The 16033-nt window shown below is 37.5% G+C and overlaps 1 protein-coding gene across 1 annotated transcript in view; it reads right to left on the bottom strand.

The window, feature by feature from the left end:
* gucy2ca (guanylate cyclase 2Ca) overlaps positions 1 to 16033 on the bottom strand; it is a 48219-nt gene extending 32186 nt beyond the window's left edge. The window contains exons 1-7 of the mRNA XM_062990874.1: positions 15838 to 16033; positions 12929 to 13041; positions 10575 to 10642; positions 4134 to 4352; positions 3130 to 3248; positions 1103 to 1199; positions 844 to 958 (exon numbers count right to left, since the gene is read on the bottom strand). Coding sequence (XP_062846944.1) covers positions 844 to 958; positions 1103 to 1199; positions 3130 to 3248; positions 4134 to 4352; positions 10575 to 10642; positions 12929 to 13041; positions 15838 to 16033 — 927 coding nt within the window. The remainder of the gene's footprint in view (positions 1 to 843; positions 959 to 1102; positions 1200 to 3129; positions 3249 to 4133; positions 4353 to 10574; positions 10643 to 12928; positions 13042 to 15837) is intronic.

Consider the following 16033-nt stretch of genomic DNA (forward strand, 5'->3'; position numbering starts at 1 on the left):
TCGGTGGGTAGCACTGTTGCATCACAGCAAAAAGGTCCTGGGTTTGATCCCCAGGTGGAGCCTTCCGGGTCCTTTCTGTGTGGAGTTTGCATGTTCTCCCCGTGTCTGTGTGGGTTTCCTCCAGGAGCTCCGGTTTCCTCCCACAGTCCAAAGACGTTCAATTGAGATGAATTGGAAATACAAAATTGTCCACGACTGTGTTTGACATTAAACTTGTGAACTGATGAATCTTGTGTAATGAGTAACTACCGTTTCTGTCATGAATGTAACCAAAGTGTGTAAAATATTATGTTAAAATCCAAATAAATAAATAAAATAAACTATAACTGTGTCTCAAGCTCATAAGGTACACAATACATTTTATCTACTTTGTAATGTGCCTAATATACGTATACTATTAGGATTGTTTGAGGGTGTATTCAATTTGATTAATTAAACCAATTGACTCATTAAACCAAATCACATATTACTCATTTGAAACTAAATTTAATGCCTGGTAGGTATTTAGCACAGACTATCCTGCCAAGCCAGATCTACTGTACACAGATAGTACCTTTAATTCAATAACAAGTCTAAGCAGGTCTATTACTGGTTTACATTAAACAAAATGCAATTTTTATTACATCTGTAAAATGATTGCAATTGTAAAATTACAGGTACTTATTACATCTGTAAAAAGAATGCAGATACATAAAGCATAAAGAGAAAAAGACCAATTCACACAGCACTGGTACAAAGAAACACAAGAGTAATCTGTGTGTGTGTGTGTGTGTGTGTGTGTGTGTGTGTGTGTGTGTGTGTGTGTGTGTGTGTGTGTGTGTGTGTGTGTGTGAAAGCACTTACAGTGGAATTGTAGGGCCAGTCAATGGACATACTGTAGTTTCTCATGCTGTGTATGGTTAAAACCAGTACGTCTCTCATAAAGTCAAATGATGAGGCGTTGGTGTGATAGCCATGACTGCAAAGAGCAGAAAAAATAAATCATGAGTTACCTTTATAGTGAGTAGCATCATTTCTTATAAACAGGGATAAATTAAATACCTTGTTATATTATCTGTATAACACAAGGCTTAAGCATAACAGAAAGAGAGAACAGACTCACTTAAAAAGGTCTATGAGGATGAAGGCGGTGTCTTTGTGTACATTTGTCCCATTTTTAATGGCAATAATGTCATCTGGGGTTCCACAGAGAATAAAAACTAAATAAAAGCAAGAGAAAGGTGACAATTCATGGTGAAAATTCACTAAAGCAAAAATGTATTCTGCAGTGAGGTTAAAACAAGTATTTAACATATAAAATAACTTGTACATTTATCAGCCATAACATTAAAAACCACCTCCTTGTTTCTACACTCAGTCTATTTTATCAGCTCCACTTGCCATATAGAAGCACTTTCTGGTTCTACAATTACTGACTGTAGTCCATCTGTTTCTCTTCAAACTGTTTAAGCCTGCTTTCACCCTGTTCTTTAATGATCAGGACCACCATAGGACCACCAGGTATTATTTTGGTGGTGGATCATTCTCAGCACTGCAGTAACACTGACATGGTGGTGGTGTGTTAGTGTGTGTTGTGCTGGTATGAGTGGATCAGACACAGCAGAGCTGCTGTTTTTAAATACTGTGTCCACTCACTGTCCACTCTATTAGACACTCCTACCTAGTTGGTCCACCTTGTAGTCAGAGACAATCGCTCATCTATTGCTGCTGTTGGTGCTTCTATATAGTAAGTGGAGCTGATAAAATGGACAGTGAGTATAGAAACAAGGAGGTGGTGTTAATGTTATGGCTGATCAGTATATACTATACTGAACTTTCAGTGCATATAACCACTTCAAATTCACACACAATGTCTTATAAGTTAAGTTTATTTTTGTAAAATGCATTAAAAAAAAGAATGTGATTTAATTACCTTGAATCTTTATTTAATTATTAAAAGTAATTAGTAGATTTTCAATCTTTTCAATGACCAACTTTTCATTTCATTTTGTCAGTATGAATTAATTTTAATGCCTTAAACTCACCCAAAGAATTGGGACAAAGACATCTTTACCTGTGTGTTCCATAACTGTTCTTATTAATGGTATTTAATGATGCATCATATGTTTACAAGAGGAGAGAGATCTGAACTGTAGGCAGGCCAATGAAGCACACACACTCTGTATCTACAAAGTCATGATTTTGTAGCATGAGCAGAGGTCTTTTCAGGCCAATGGGATTTTGAATTTTTCCCCCAATTTTCTCCCCTAATCTAGTTGTGTCCAATTACCCTGATTGCGTCCTCTATACTGATTCGAGCCTTCGCCACTGACTGAGGACGCCTCTCAACTGACATACGCCCCCTCCGGCACGTACAGTCAGTACAGACTGCATTTTTCACCTGCACAAGTCGAGTTCATACACTGACTCATATAATGACAGCATTATTCCTCAGCCCTGTGCAGGCGCCATCAGTCAGTCAGCAGGGGCCGCAGTTGCACCAGTTATGAGGACCTATGGTCCGACTTTTTTACCCCTATGAACAACAGCTAATCGTTTTCATGCAGCCTCCCAGCCCAGTCAGAAAGGCAGAGCTGAGATTCGATACGATATATTCGAAACCCCAACTCTGGTGCGCTAGCGTACTTTTTACCGCTGCGCCAACTGAGCGGCTTGGCCAATGGGATTTTATTTATTACAGAAGAATGACATGCTTTCATTTAATACCATCCAAAAGCTGGATGATCTCACATATTTAACAGTGCTTTCTGATCTTGCCCTACACAGAGTAAGATTTCACCAGATCCCCTGAATCTTTTTACAATATTATCAACAGTAGATGGTAAAAAACTACATTTTTGCCATCTTTCTTTGCTGTTTTTTTTAACAGAATGACAAAGGTTTGACACAAAGTGGTGACTAATTCACCTGCTAATTGATGAATGCTTCCAAACAGTGCAACTTGAATATAATATAAACCTTTTACTCTTATTTTGTCGGTTCAACATTTCCAGTTATGATCCATTATAGTTCGTAGGACATTATACACCACTCATTCGGGTTGTCAAGCAAGTCAAGCTCATTGAAATGATGTCCCATTTGCCGCAGTCAACTGTGTGTTTCAGTAGGAGAAAATGGATTAGGACTCACTGTTGCTGTGTCTCTTAGCTGTTTTGATGAGAGGATCAATGTCATCCTTACTGCGTAAAACTTTTCTTTTAATCAGAGTGGAGAACTGAGCCGTCGATGCATCCAGTGCATTAATGTACCTGCAGAAAAAAAGACTTTGTCAGGCCCCCGAAAACCAGAACAAATAAATGGCAGCAAAAAATCCTTAAAAGAAGCCTGACAGGTAGTCAAGTTCAACCATAAGCCAGACATGTTGGACAGACAAATAGAGCTAACAAGCAGTACTGACAAATAGATCACATAACCCCACGCTGAGAACATTTGATTTGACAATGAATGCTTTGAATAGCAATTTAAAGAAAACTGCACTTTTTGTAAATCTGAGCTTTCAAACCACAGCTAGTCAGTGTGGGTATGGGAGGTGGGCACGTTACATATAGTGGTGTACAGGAAAATTTTTTGCATCAAGCGAAAACATTCAATCCCATTTAGAAAACAGGTGCCGGCACTTATACTTTGTGCACCATGTGCACCATGAATACCAGGAGTATGCACCATGAATACCAGGGGTGCCAATAATTCTAGAGTTGACTGTATGTAAGTAAGTGTATGATTTCATTAGTGGAGAAAACTTATGAGCAGTAATAATTAAGAGAAGTTTAGAGTTCCTATGTTGGTCTTTTAATACATTAAGTCACATTAAGTTTTTTTAAGGGTGTTTGGACTCTCGGAAAAGCTGATTCTTACAATTTCTCAGAAACCTGAGCTATAACACAAGTTTAAAAGTGAAACAGGAGAAAAATCCAGCTAAACACAGATACATGCGGATGCTTTCAGAGTAAAATGGACGATTATTCTCATATTCACACATATTCCAGTCAAAGCAGCGGCCCCACACGTGTCGAGTTTAAAGTAACCATTGAGTTTAAGGGTACAAATTTAGAGTTTCAAAGATTTCGAGTTTAGGGGATGTCAAGTTATAAGGTACCACTTATCAGAGTAAAAAAAAAAGAATTAATATTTACCAAAAGCATTCCTCAGAGATGTTTGGTTGTTTGTAGACGTAAGCAGTCTTCCAAAACGGCTTGATTCTAGATTGTGTTACATTCCAGAAATGAACAAAGAAGTTCGAGACTTTCCGCGCTGTAGGAAGGAGGCGAGTTAGTTTGTCCTTGAAGTCACATGACAAGCCAAAACTTCCCGCTGATATGATGGGTATGGTCAAAGTCAAACCCACCTCTTGACTGAAAAACGCATGTACACAATCACACACACATTCAATTAATAGCTCACACATCTACAAATGGTAAATACATTATTGTATTTAACATGTACTTTAGTAACAACTTAATGGATACACCTGTTCGACTTATCAAGTATGTTTTACAGCCTCCTTATCTTTTCAATCAATTCAAAATATCTGCTGAACTTTGAACATTAATTTATTGTAACTCCAATGCACTATCATTTGTGCACCTTACAGGCTGAACCTTATCGTTGTCAGGCAAAATCTAAATCTAAAATGCCAGCGTATTTAGCACATAGTGCACTATATACAGTGGGGGAAATAAGTATTTGATCCCCTGCTGATTTTGTAAGTTTACCCCCTTACAAAGACTTGAACAGTCTATAATTTTTATGGAAGGTTTATTTTAACAGAGAGAGACAGAATATCAACAAAAAATCCAGACAAAAACATTAAATAAAAGTTATAAATTAATTTGTATTTAATGAAGGGAAATAAGTATTTGATCCCCTACCAACCAGCAAGAATTCTGACCCCCACAGACCGGTTATGTGCCCATGAGGCACACAAATTAGTCCTGTCCCTGTATAAAAGACTCCTGTCACAGAATCAGTTTCTTCCGTTCAAATCTCTCGACCACCATGGGCAAGACCAAAGAGCTATCAAAGGACGTCAGGGACAAGATTGTAGACCTGCATAAGGCTGGAATGGGCTACAAGACCATCAGCAAGAAGCTTGGTGAGAAAGAGACCACTGTTGGTGCGATAATTCGAAAATGGAAGAAATACAAGATCACAGTCAATCACCCTCACTCTGGAGCTCCATGCAAGATCTCACCTGGTGGGGTAAGAATGATTCTGAGAAAGGTGAGGTCAGTCCAGAATTACACGGGAGGAGCTTGTCAATCTTGTATTTCTTGACTGTGATCTTGTATTTCTTCCATTTTTGAATGATCGCACCAACAGTGGTCTCTTTCTCACCAAGCTTCTTGCTGATGGTCTTGTAGCCCATTCCAGCCTTGTGCAGGTCTACAATCTTGGTCCTGACGTCCTTTGATAGCCCTTTGGTCTTGCCCATGGTGGTCGAGAGATTTGAACGGAAGAAACTGATTCTGTGACAGGAGTCTTTTATACAGGGACAGGACTAATTTGTGTGCCTCATGGGCACATAACCGGTCTGTGGGGGTCAGAATTCTTGCTGGTTGGTAGAGGATCAAATACTTATTTCCCTTAATTAAATACAAATTAATTTATAACTTTTATTTAATGTTTTTTTTCTGGATTTTTTGTTGATATTCTGTCTCTCTCTGTTAAAATACACCTTCCATAAAAATTATAGACTGTTCAAGTCTTTGTAAGGGGGTAAACTTACAAAATCAGCAGGGGATCAAATACTTATTTCCCTCACTGTAGGTCTTACAAGGCCTTTAAGAAGTTGGAGAAACTGCAATAACCTCTTGCTATTCTTCTTTCCCTGCACCCACCAGTTTTGGCTAGGAAGAGACCCAGAGCCCAGCGGCAGAATTCCTACACAGAGCTTTATCATGTACAGAGAGTTACACCAAATTGTCATGTCAACAAATCAACTGGTCCCAGAAATTGCATATTACAGCAGTGGTAAAAAGAAACCCCATCCAAAGCCCTGGGATGAATCGGCACCCTGTCCTGGATATCCCTTGAACCAAACCCACCTTAACTACGACCAAGATTAAGCAGCTGATAAAAATGAAATGAAATGAAAAAAATTGCAATAGTAGATAAACACTGGTGAATGTACAATGTAAGTAATTAGATAATTGTATTCACAGTAAAAAATAGCATAGCATTCAAACTAGACACATTTTAGCTTCATCATTCATCTGCAATAATAGATTCATTCTGATCGAGATTGCTACAAGCTCAGTAACACTCTGGGCAGGAATATACTTATATACTATAGATAATATACTACCCCAAACCATTCGTTCAGTCATTTACACCTGGGTCGATTTAAAGTAGCACAACAATTTTTGAATGTTTTTGAGGTAGAAATAGGGTTGCCAACCGTCCCGTAAAATACGGAATCGTACCTTAGTTTGCATCTGATCTTTAACATTTTATGCTAGAAACCGCGTCAAACAAATCTTAATGAATTCTAATCAGAGAAGCAGTAGAAGCAATTTTGTTCAGAAATGTTGGGCGCTCAGGTAGTGCAGTGGAAAAATACCCTCGCACACTAGCGCTGAGATCCGGAAATCTCACTGGAAAGTACACTTGTCAAGGCAATAGTGATATTAGCTAACATATGTTAAACAGTTTAGCATTTGCTAAATTTGCTAACAGATTCGTTTAAAGTTTTAACTTTTTGTATTTGAAGCTGAAAAATAAAAACATTGTTTATTAGCTGTTTATTTAAATTGTACTATATGTTTAAAAAGTGTGATGAGTTAAATGTTTAGAAGCCAATACATGCTATAGTTTACTCTCTATTTCCTCGGCTGCTCCTGTTAGGGTCGCCGGTGGATCGTGATCCGCATTATTGATTTGGCACAGATTTTACACCGGATGCCCTTCCTGACACAACCCTCCCTATTTATCCGGGTTTGGGATCGGCACTACAATGCACTGGTTTACGCATCCTAGTGGCTAGGTACCTATAGGACAATTCAGTGTCTTCAATTAGTCTGGCTGCATGTTTTTGGACTGTGGGAGGAAACCGGAGCACCCGGAGGAAACCGGAGCACCCGGAGGAAACCCACACACACACAGGGAAAACATGCAAACTCCGCACAGAAAGGACCCAGACTGCCCCACCTGGGGATCGAACCCAGGACCTTCTTGCTGTGAGGCGACAGTGCTACCTACTTAGCCACCGTGCCGCCCACATGCTATTGTTTACTATGTTCAGAAAAAAAACACTTTTTGACACAACAGCATGAACATATTACACGTAAACCACAGACTTTATCAGACAAGTAAAAAACACTAAACTATTTTTCTTGTCTGCTAAATATTAAATCCAAATTTTCCTTGACGCATACAAAAGGAAACCAACTTTATTAAAAAGATTGTTCCTGTGTTTATAATATTAACAGTCATGGATCATTTCTGCATGTATTTCCAGTATCCAGTATGCCTGGGTGAGCAAATACTATCAAACACACATCCATAAATTCACGAGCTTTATTTAGTCTTCTAAGAAACCAATGAGATACTGCTGAACCAGACCTGCATTGAATAAGCATTTACTCTGAGCAAATATTGCCAAGTTGCTTGTCATGTTTTTTAATAATGTGAGAAAAGTGAAGGACATTTAATAATGTGAGGACAAAGCATATCACTGTTTATTACCAGAGGTGTAACAACATGCATTTTGATGTTTTGTTTCCTGGCAATGGGGGTATGAAATAAATGATAAGCTGTGAATCACATAAAGTTTGTACAGCCTTTTGATTAACACAATACTGTGATGACATTGACAGGCAGCACTACAGATTACAATCTATAAACAGATTTTAAATATAAAGAGACATGAGTTGATTTAGCAGATCTGGTCAGGCTGTATGAGTGTGTTAATGTCATACAGGCATAGCAAAGTGAGTACTTGTATATCTGTAAAGCTGGATGGTTTGCTAGCTATTGTGAGGGTAATTAACACCAGGTATTTTATTGGCTCAGTTTACAGACCTAATAACACAATGCTGCTGCTGCTTTCATCCAGTTCGAGCATTATATGATTTTACTTTTTGAATGGTTGACTACCCAATCTATAACTTTTTTTTATTTTTATCAAGTGCTTTATCGGGCGGCACGGTGGCTAAGAAGGTCCTGGGTTCGATCCCCAGGTTGGTTTGCATGTTCTCTTCGTGTCTGCGTGGGTTTCCTCCGGGTGCTCCGGTTTCCTCCCACAGTCCAAAAACATGCAGCCAGGCTAATTGGAGACACTGAATTGTCCTATAGGTACCTAGCCGCTAGGATGCATAACCCAGTGCATTGTAGTGCCGATCCCCAGCCCGGATAAATAGGGATGGTTGTGTCAGAAAGGGCATCCGGCGTAAAAACTGTGCCAAATCAATAATGCGGATCACGATCCGCCGGCGACCCCTAACGGGAGCAGCCAAGGAAATAGATAGATCAAGTGCTTTATCCTGGTCAGAATTGCAGCAGGTCCAGATTCAGAGGACACACTAGGCACAAGGTGGGAATACCCTAGACTGGGTGGCAATCTGTCACTGTGTCTGTATAAACCCCCAGCTGGCCGATAGTGTATGTGGGTTGGTGTAACAGTCCGCTGCAGTACTCAAGCACTTATTGTTACAATTGTTAAAGTTAATATTTAGTTATTACAGTAAGAATCCTATGTAGTCACAATATTTAAATGACTTGAACTTATGCCATTTACACAGTCATCTCATCTGCCATCTACTATTTGGCCTGGTACTGCTATTTTATAGTTAAAAACAAGGCATCTTATAAAACTGTTCAAACCAGTCTATATTTAACCACTCTTAGTTCAGCTTATCCACTCTAATGCTTTAAAAAACAGCCACAGACAGTAAGTGGAAATATAACTTGATTACTGCAGCTTATAACACAGAGCTTATTATTTTCATCACTATTCATAGCTCATAGGCAGGAGAACATAGGCGGTAAACTGACTACACAGCAATTCTCCACAAACTAAACTTTTGTTTGGCCATCAAAGATCAATACAGTGTCTATAAACTGTTGTCACTGACTCAAGCAGTTAGTCAATCTTGCACTTCCATTTTAAAAATCTTGCAAATTTTAAAAATGTAGGGCAGCACTGTGGCGCATTCAGTAGCGCAGTGGCCTCACAGCATCAATGGTCTGGGTTTCATTGTCTGGCAGAGTGGCCAGAATAATTTTTGTGTGGCATTTGTATGTTCTCCCTGAGTCTCCCTAGTCTCCCTGAGTGTGTGTGCCCTGTCATGGACTGGTATCTGGGGTGTTTCCTGCATTTTGCCCAATAAATCGGACCCAAGGTAACCCAGACCAGGATAAAGTAGTGGTAAAAATGAAACAAATGTCACAACAAAGGTACATAAACATCTCCAAGTGGACATGGAGATGCAGATTCACACTAATGCATTGATATTAGTGGGCAATCTGATGCTTAATAACGCTTAAGTTTTAAGAATATAAAACATTTTATATAGCACATTGTAAATTATTTGGAATGTAAATGTATCATGTTTAGATGAATTGTACCCATAACTAGGGATGTAATGATACACTCTACCCACAATGCAATACGATTCACGATACTAGGTTCACAATACGATTTTCCCCCGATTTTTTTAAACAAATGAAATTGAAGACAAATTATGACAAAGTTTCCTTTTATTATTTCTCTTAAAAAAATAAATAAAATACTGTATTTGCGCTTATCTTTTATTTATGTAAATAATGAATGCCCTTTTATTTCTGAGGTAGGTCCAAACTATGCCAAATAATGGTTATTGTGTGAAAAAACTGTGAAAATTTAAAACAAATCCAACATCATATAAATAAATGAATAATACAAATACAGAAAGTATCCTCACATAAATAAATTTGGCTGGAAAATCCCCCTACCTGGCAACTTTGTGAAGTGCCGTCAACCAGGTGATGTAAATAGCGCCAGTGCCCTCTGCTGTTTAAAGTGCTTTTTCTCCCCCTTTAGCGCATCCGATTATGCAATTTGCATCATGCTTCCTCTCTGCCTATGCCGAACCCTGCCCCGACCGAGGGGATCGAAGCTAACCCATATCTCTTCCAAAGTGAGTGTTGCGCCACCTAGCGTTGCATGTGGAGAGACACACCCTAAGAGCATTCCTACCTCATATCTTGTGCAGGCGCCTCTAATCAGCCAGCAGAGGTCATAACTGCACCATTCTGACAGAGAGAAACCCAATTCCGGGCCCTTGTCCCGCCCCACAACTGAACAACCGGCCAATCGTTGTTCATGTAGCCACTTAGCCTCGAGCCGGTAAGGCAGAGCTGGATTCGATACTATGTATCTTACATGAATAACCGATTCGAATCGTGGCACGTGTGCACCGATTTTCAACTATCTTGTGGTGCATCGTTACATCCCTACCCATAACCTTATTTTGTTTCGTGATAATAAGGTGATCTGATGCAGTTTAGACACAGTCTCTGTTTTTCTGTGGGAGCTGTTTGACACCATCACTGATTTTAATACTAAAAGAACAGAGAAAAAGAGACAGAGTACTCACTCAACCAGCTGGAAGGTGGCAAATGTGCAGGATGGTCCGAGCATCACACAGCCGACCTCGCTGGTGTTCTGGGAGAAATAAAACACATTAATAAGAATATAAGGAATTAAAAAAGACAAACACCTCAATACAAAACACAAAGATTTAACATCATGTTAAAAAGTAAATAAGTAAACTAGCAGCTCGGTCTGTCACATAAAAAGTTGACATGAATGATTTTATTTTTTTATTACTAATTTATTAATTCATTTATTTATTTATTATCTTACAAACGTCAATTTTGAGAGAAGTTGAGACTGTGTGAAATGGAAATAAATCACAAAGCAGTGATTTGTAAACTTATTTAGACCTGTACATTTGCTGCATGTTAATGTTATCCAAAGCAACATACAATCATGACTTAATACAAATCAAGCAATTGGGCCTTGTTTAGGTGTCCAACAATGGCAACATGGCATTGGTGATGCTTGAACCGACAACCTTCTGATTACTACCCCAGTACTTTAACCACAGTCCTGTTTGCTCCTGCCTTTGCTTCTTTCTAGAGAGTTGTGGGTGGATTGAGTAGCTGGCATGAATGGTAACTCATCTTTTTTCCTTGAATCTATAATTTCTTGCATTTCTTCATTTACTTTACTTGGAATTGATAACATTATTGGTATAATTGTTAGTTAATTGTTAGTTATTGCAGTACAAAGTCAAGTAGTCACAATTTTTAAATGATTCAAAAATGATGCCAGTCACACAATCATCTCATCTTCCATCTACTATTTGGCCTGGTACTGCTATTTTATAGTTAAAAAGAGATCATCTTATCAAACTGTTCAAACCAGCTCAAATCTGTTTTACCCACTCTCAAATCAGGCAATTGAGGGTTAAGGGCCTTGTTTAGTGGCCCCAGAGGCAACATGGCAGTGGTGGTGCTTGAACCAGTAACCTTCTGATTTCTAGCCCTGTGCCTTTACCACAGTCCTGCTTGCTCCTACCTTTGCTTCTTCCTAGAGAGTTGTGGGTTGCCACTAGCTGGTGGATCGAGCAGCTGGCATGATTGGTAACTCATCTTTTCTCTTGAATCTACAATTTCTGGCATTTCTAGTGGCCATTTACTTCATGGGGGATTGTCACTGATACCCATGTGAAATGAGCACATGCCTTTTCTGATGTCCATCTGCTTTACTGCCTCTCTGCTTTGGGCTGCACATTTTCGTTTCATTTTTATTTTGTTTTTGTTATAGTGACCACATATTATTTTAGTTAGCGTTTTTTTTTCTTTGTTTGTGGCCTTTTAGCCACAGTATTGTTGTGCATGGGTTAATTATCTTGCACTTGATTTCATTTCTCGCAACCTTGCACGTGCATGGCTCCATGCTTACACAATTATAATGAAAAACAATAATAAAAAACATCTAAAATATTCAATGGATGTATGCTGGGGTAAAAAGAGGAGCATTCAGGAAATACCTAGTTCTTTTTAATCAAGGATGGGTCACTAAAATATTAGTAAGCAAATAATACAACAATTTAACAACAAAGTCTCATAACGAGCAATACCAGAGTTTTTAGGTTTTTCATCCTCTACAGTGCAAATTATCATTGAAAGATTGGAGGATGTTTCTGTAAATAAAGGTCAAAGCTGGAAAAAATACTACGAAATGCCAGTGAGCATGGTGAATTTTTTTGCATTACCATGCACTACTAGTACTGACATTCTTTAGGATCAATTAGTTTAGCTTTAAAGTAATCAAAACCACTAAAATTGATATAATTATCTGGCCAGTACAGATAATCTAAAAGGTGATACCTGAACACTTTCATATTGGTTACACTCCAAACCAGATAATAAATACGTTTTATTAATTAAAGAATTCTTAAATTAATAAATAAATAAAAATTATGAAAAAAAGCTGTGTAGAAAATGAAAATGTGCTAAACAAATAAAAATATTTTAAATACTAAACCGTTTTAAGGCTACTGCCAACAGTATTGATTATTATGAGATAAGTTGTTAGCAATTTCTTACTGGCACAATTATGTGATGCAATCGAGTAAGCATGGACCAAAGTCTTAATGAAATGGTGGAATGATGTTCCCAATAAAGTGGGTAATAAGTGTTTGTTATCAGGTAACTGCAGTAAAGGTTAAAAAACACTCACTCAGTCTTACACACACACTAAAACTCCCAAAAAGCAGAAGTAAGCAATGCTGAGTTAGATTTAAAGCCATACTCAAAAAGAAGCTTCCTTAAAAACACATACATACGACTCCAGTTTATTGGTTCTGTCTGGGTCATGTTATTTTGCATGTTGTTTGTTTTAAACTGTAAGTGGAGACACACTGAGATATCTGGTACTTACATGCAGTGATTTGAGGATCTCTACTCCTTCACACGTACTGCTGCCACAGCCTCGGCGTCGATAATATGTGGTGTTAAACCCACGGAAGTAGCTCTTGATTGTGAAGTTCAGGCCTGTGTTAAAAAAATCAACATTTTACACACATAATAAACAGTAACATTTAGGGCTGTAATTAGGGCTGCACAGTTATTTTGAATCAGATAAAGTCCATATGGTTAATTTCAGAACAACACAAAGGAGACTGACTCACTGATTGTTTTACAACTGATGGAAAATTCCAGATAACATTTTAAACTCATAATCTTGTATCCAAGTATCGGTAATTACAAACCCAATTTTAAACAAAAGCTGGAACAGTAGAAAATGTTAATAAAACATACAGTAACAATTTTCAAATACCCTTTGACCTGTATTAAAAATACTGAGACAAAGACAACAATTTTAATGTTCCATTTAATCAACTGCAAATGTTTGTAATTGTTGTAGTTATGAAAGTGGATTTTTTTCTATTCCTCCTTTAAATAACACTACAGCTGATAAACAAACTAGGCTCTCTGTTGTCATGTATTGAGTTTTATAATGCACCACAAGATTTTAATTAAAGACAGGTCCTGACTACAGACAGGCCAGCCTAGCACCTGGACTTTCCTACTACAAAGCAACGCTGTTGCAACACATGCAAAATGTGGCTTAGCATTGTCTTGCTAAAACTACCAGGGATGTCTCTAAAGAAAACATCATCCAGATAGAAGCATATGTTGCTTTAAAAAGCACATGTACCCCCAGCATTAATAATACATTCACAAATGTGCAAGTTACCCATGCTATACCCATACCATGACAGACACTAACTACTCAGATGTTCCTTTTTTTCTTTGGCCAGGAAAACATGATGGTCTGGTCATTATTTCCAAAAACAATTTAATAGGTGGACATCAGGTTTCCACACTCTGTCAGTACATCCTAACTGTGCTTGTCAAATCGAAAGCTTTTCTGGATGTTGTTGATAAATGGTTTCTGCTTTACATAGCAGGGATTAAACATGCATTGAATGAATTGTGTTTACTAAGAATGAGTTTTCTGAGGTGTTCCCAGGCACATGTGATTATATTCGTTACATAAGCATGTTGTTTTTTATGCAGTGCTGCCAAAGGGATTTTACATTAGTTAGCAGACACTTATTCAAAATGACTCACAGTGTTGACCAAATACAATTCAAGCAACTGAGAGCAGATCAGTGGCAACGTGGCATTGTGGCAAGTTCTGATCACTAGTTTGCCTTCAGGATCGAAGGTTACAGATATTTAATATTGTCTTTATACACTTCCCAGTTCCTAATTCAAATGTATTCACAACTACATGTTGAGAAATACTTTTATTCCACAAACTCCACAGTCTTACACTGTCCCTGCCCCAACTTTTTAGAATGTATCACTGCTCTCTGTTTTATTTGCATTTTATTAACTGTCTTAACTTGTTTGGAATTAAGGTTGTAAAACAGTGAAAAAGTACTTTAATTGCTTAAGGTATTACCATTAATGCTGTTTGTGTGATACACTGCGCAAGGAATCATTTATCTTCTAAAACCAAGTCATAATTAAACAGTGAATACAAAGATTTGTTAAAGTGGTGAAGTAAACACTACATTTATGGGGGAACAAATAAATAACTCACATACTTAATAGACCATCTAAAACTAAATTAATAGATTTAATTGATTCTTACAGAGAAAAAATAATAGATACATTTTTGGATCATCTGAAGCTACATGAATAAATACATTAGACTGTTAATTTAAAGATAAATAAATACTTTTTTGACTATTTAAAGTAACTAAATAATTTAATAAATACAGTAGCCTGTTTACAGATAAATAAATGTATACATGTGCTTATTGAACAGTCTGAAGCAAAATTATTAAATAATATAGATTTTACAATAGATTAGAAAATGAAGAAAATAACTTATTGGACAATTTTAAAATAAATACATAACTTCGTGTTAGACCGTCTTTTAATCAAGAAACAAATAAATAGCTGACATGGCCAAATACAGCTACAAAACAGTAAATTAGTAGAAACGTTTGTACATTGAATGACACTTGATTAAAAGAGCAACATATTTGTTTCAATATCAAGACAAAAATACATAAATATTAAGGCAAAAATACTGAAAACAGAATTGAAACATTAATGCATCTTTTAAAAAATCTGTAAAAACACATGTTTGCCAAAATGGATCTTGTCTGTATGTCTTGGGTCTCAGTTCTTGGTTTAGATTTGGTCTTGGCTGACATGAGTTGGTACAGATCTTGGTTTTGGTTGATATGGGACTTGTTCATATCTGGGTTGGTACAGTCTTGTCCTGGTCTCCATTCACATTTTATTGGTACAGTCTTGTCCTGGTCTCCATTAATATTGGTACGGTCTTGTCTTGGTCTTGGTTGTTACAGATCTTTGCTTTGACTTGGTCTCCATTCACATTTCGTTGGTATGGGTCTTGGTAATGTGTTTGGTCCTAGTTAATGTAGGTCTTGGTCTTGGTTTACAAACCTACAAGTATGGATCTTGGTCTTATCCTGGTCTTGGTTGTTATTGTTACTGGTCTTGGATTCTTGTTCTTGTTTTAGTCTTTTGGTATGGGTGTATGTTATCCAATAATTTCCTTTGGGATAAATAAAGTATCCATCTATCTATCTATTACAGGTCTTGTTTTTGTCTTGGTTCTTGTGGTGATGGGTCCTGATCTTATATTGTTTACAGTGTGTATGGTCTTGAACATAAAAGTAAAACATTCTAGCAGGTGTGTTTACAGAATTTCAATGTGTAAAAATACATGTAAAATAATAATAATACGAATACTAATAATAATCACAAATTATTTATGTTATTGGATATTATTGTACTCACCTGACGCATTCATGACCTGGTTTTCTCTCTCGATGGCCTGTTGTACAGCGTATTGTACATATTTCAAACTCCACAATGAATCTTCATCCTCCAGCAGCACAATGTTTAACGTAACCGGTAAATTTCTACATCTCTCCACATCAAACGCCACCGAAACAGAGAACAGCACCGAGAACAACACTAAACCCCCCAACAT

This window comes from Trichomycterus rosablanca, chromosome 2 (genome assembly GCF_030014385.1).
Source record: "Trichomycterus rosablanca isolate fTriRos1 chromosome 2, fTriRos1.hap1, whole genome shotgun sequence".
NCBI lineage: Eukaryota > Metazoa > Chordata > Actinopteri > Siluriformes > Trichomycteridae > Trichomycterus > Trichomycterus rosablanca.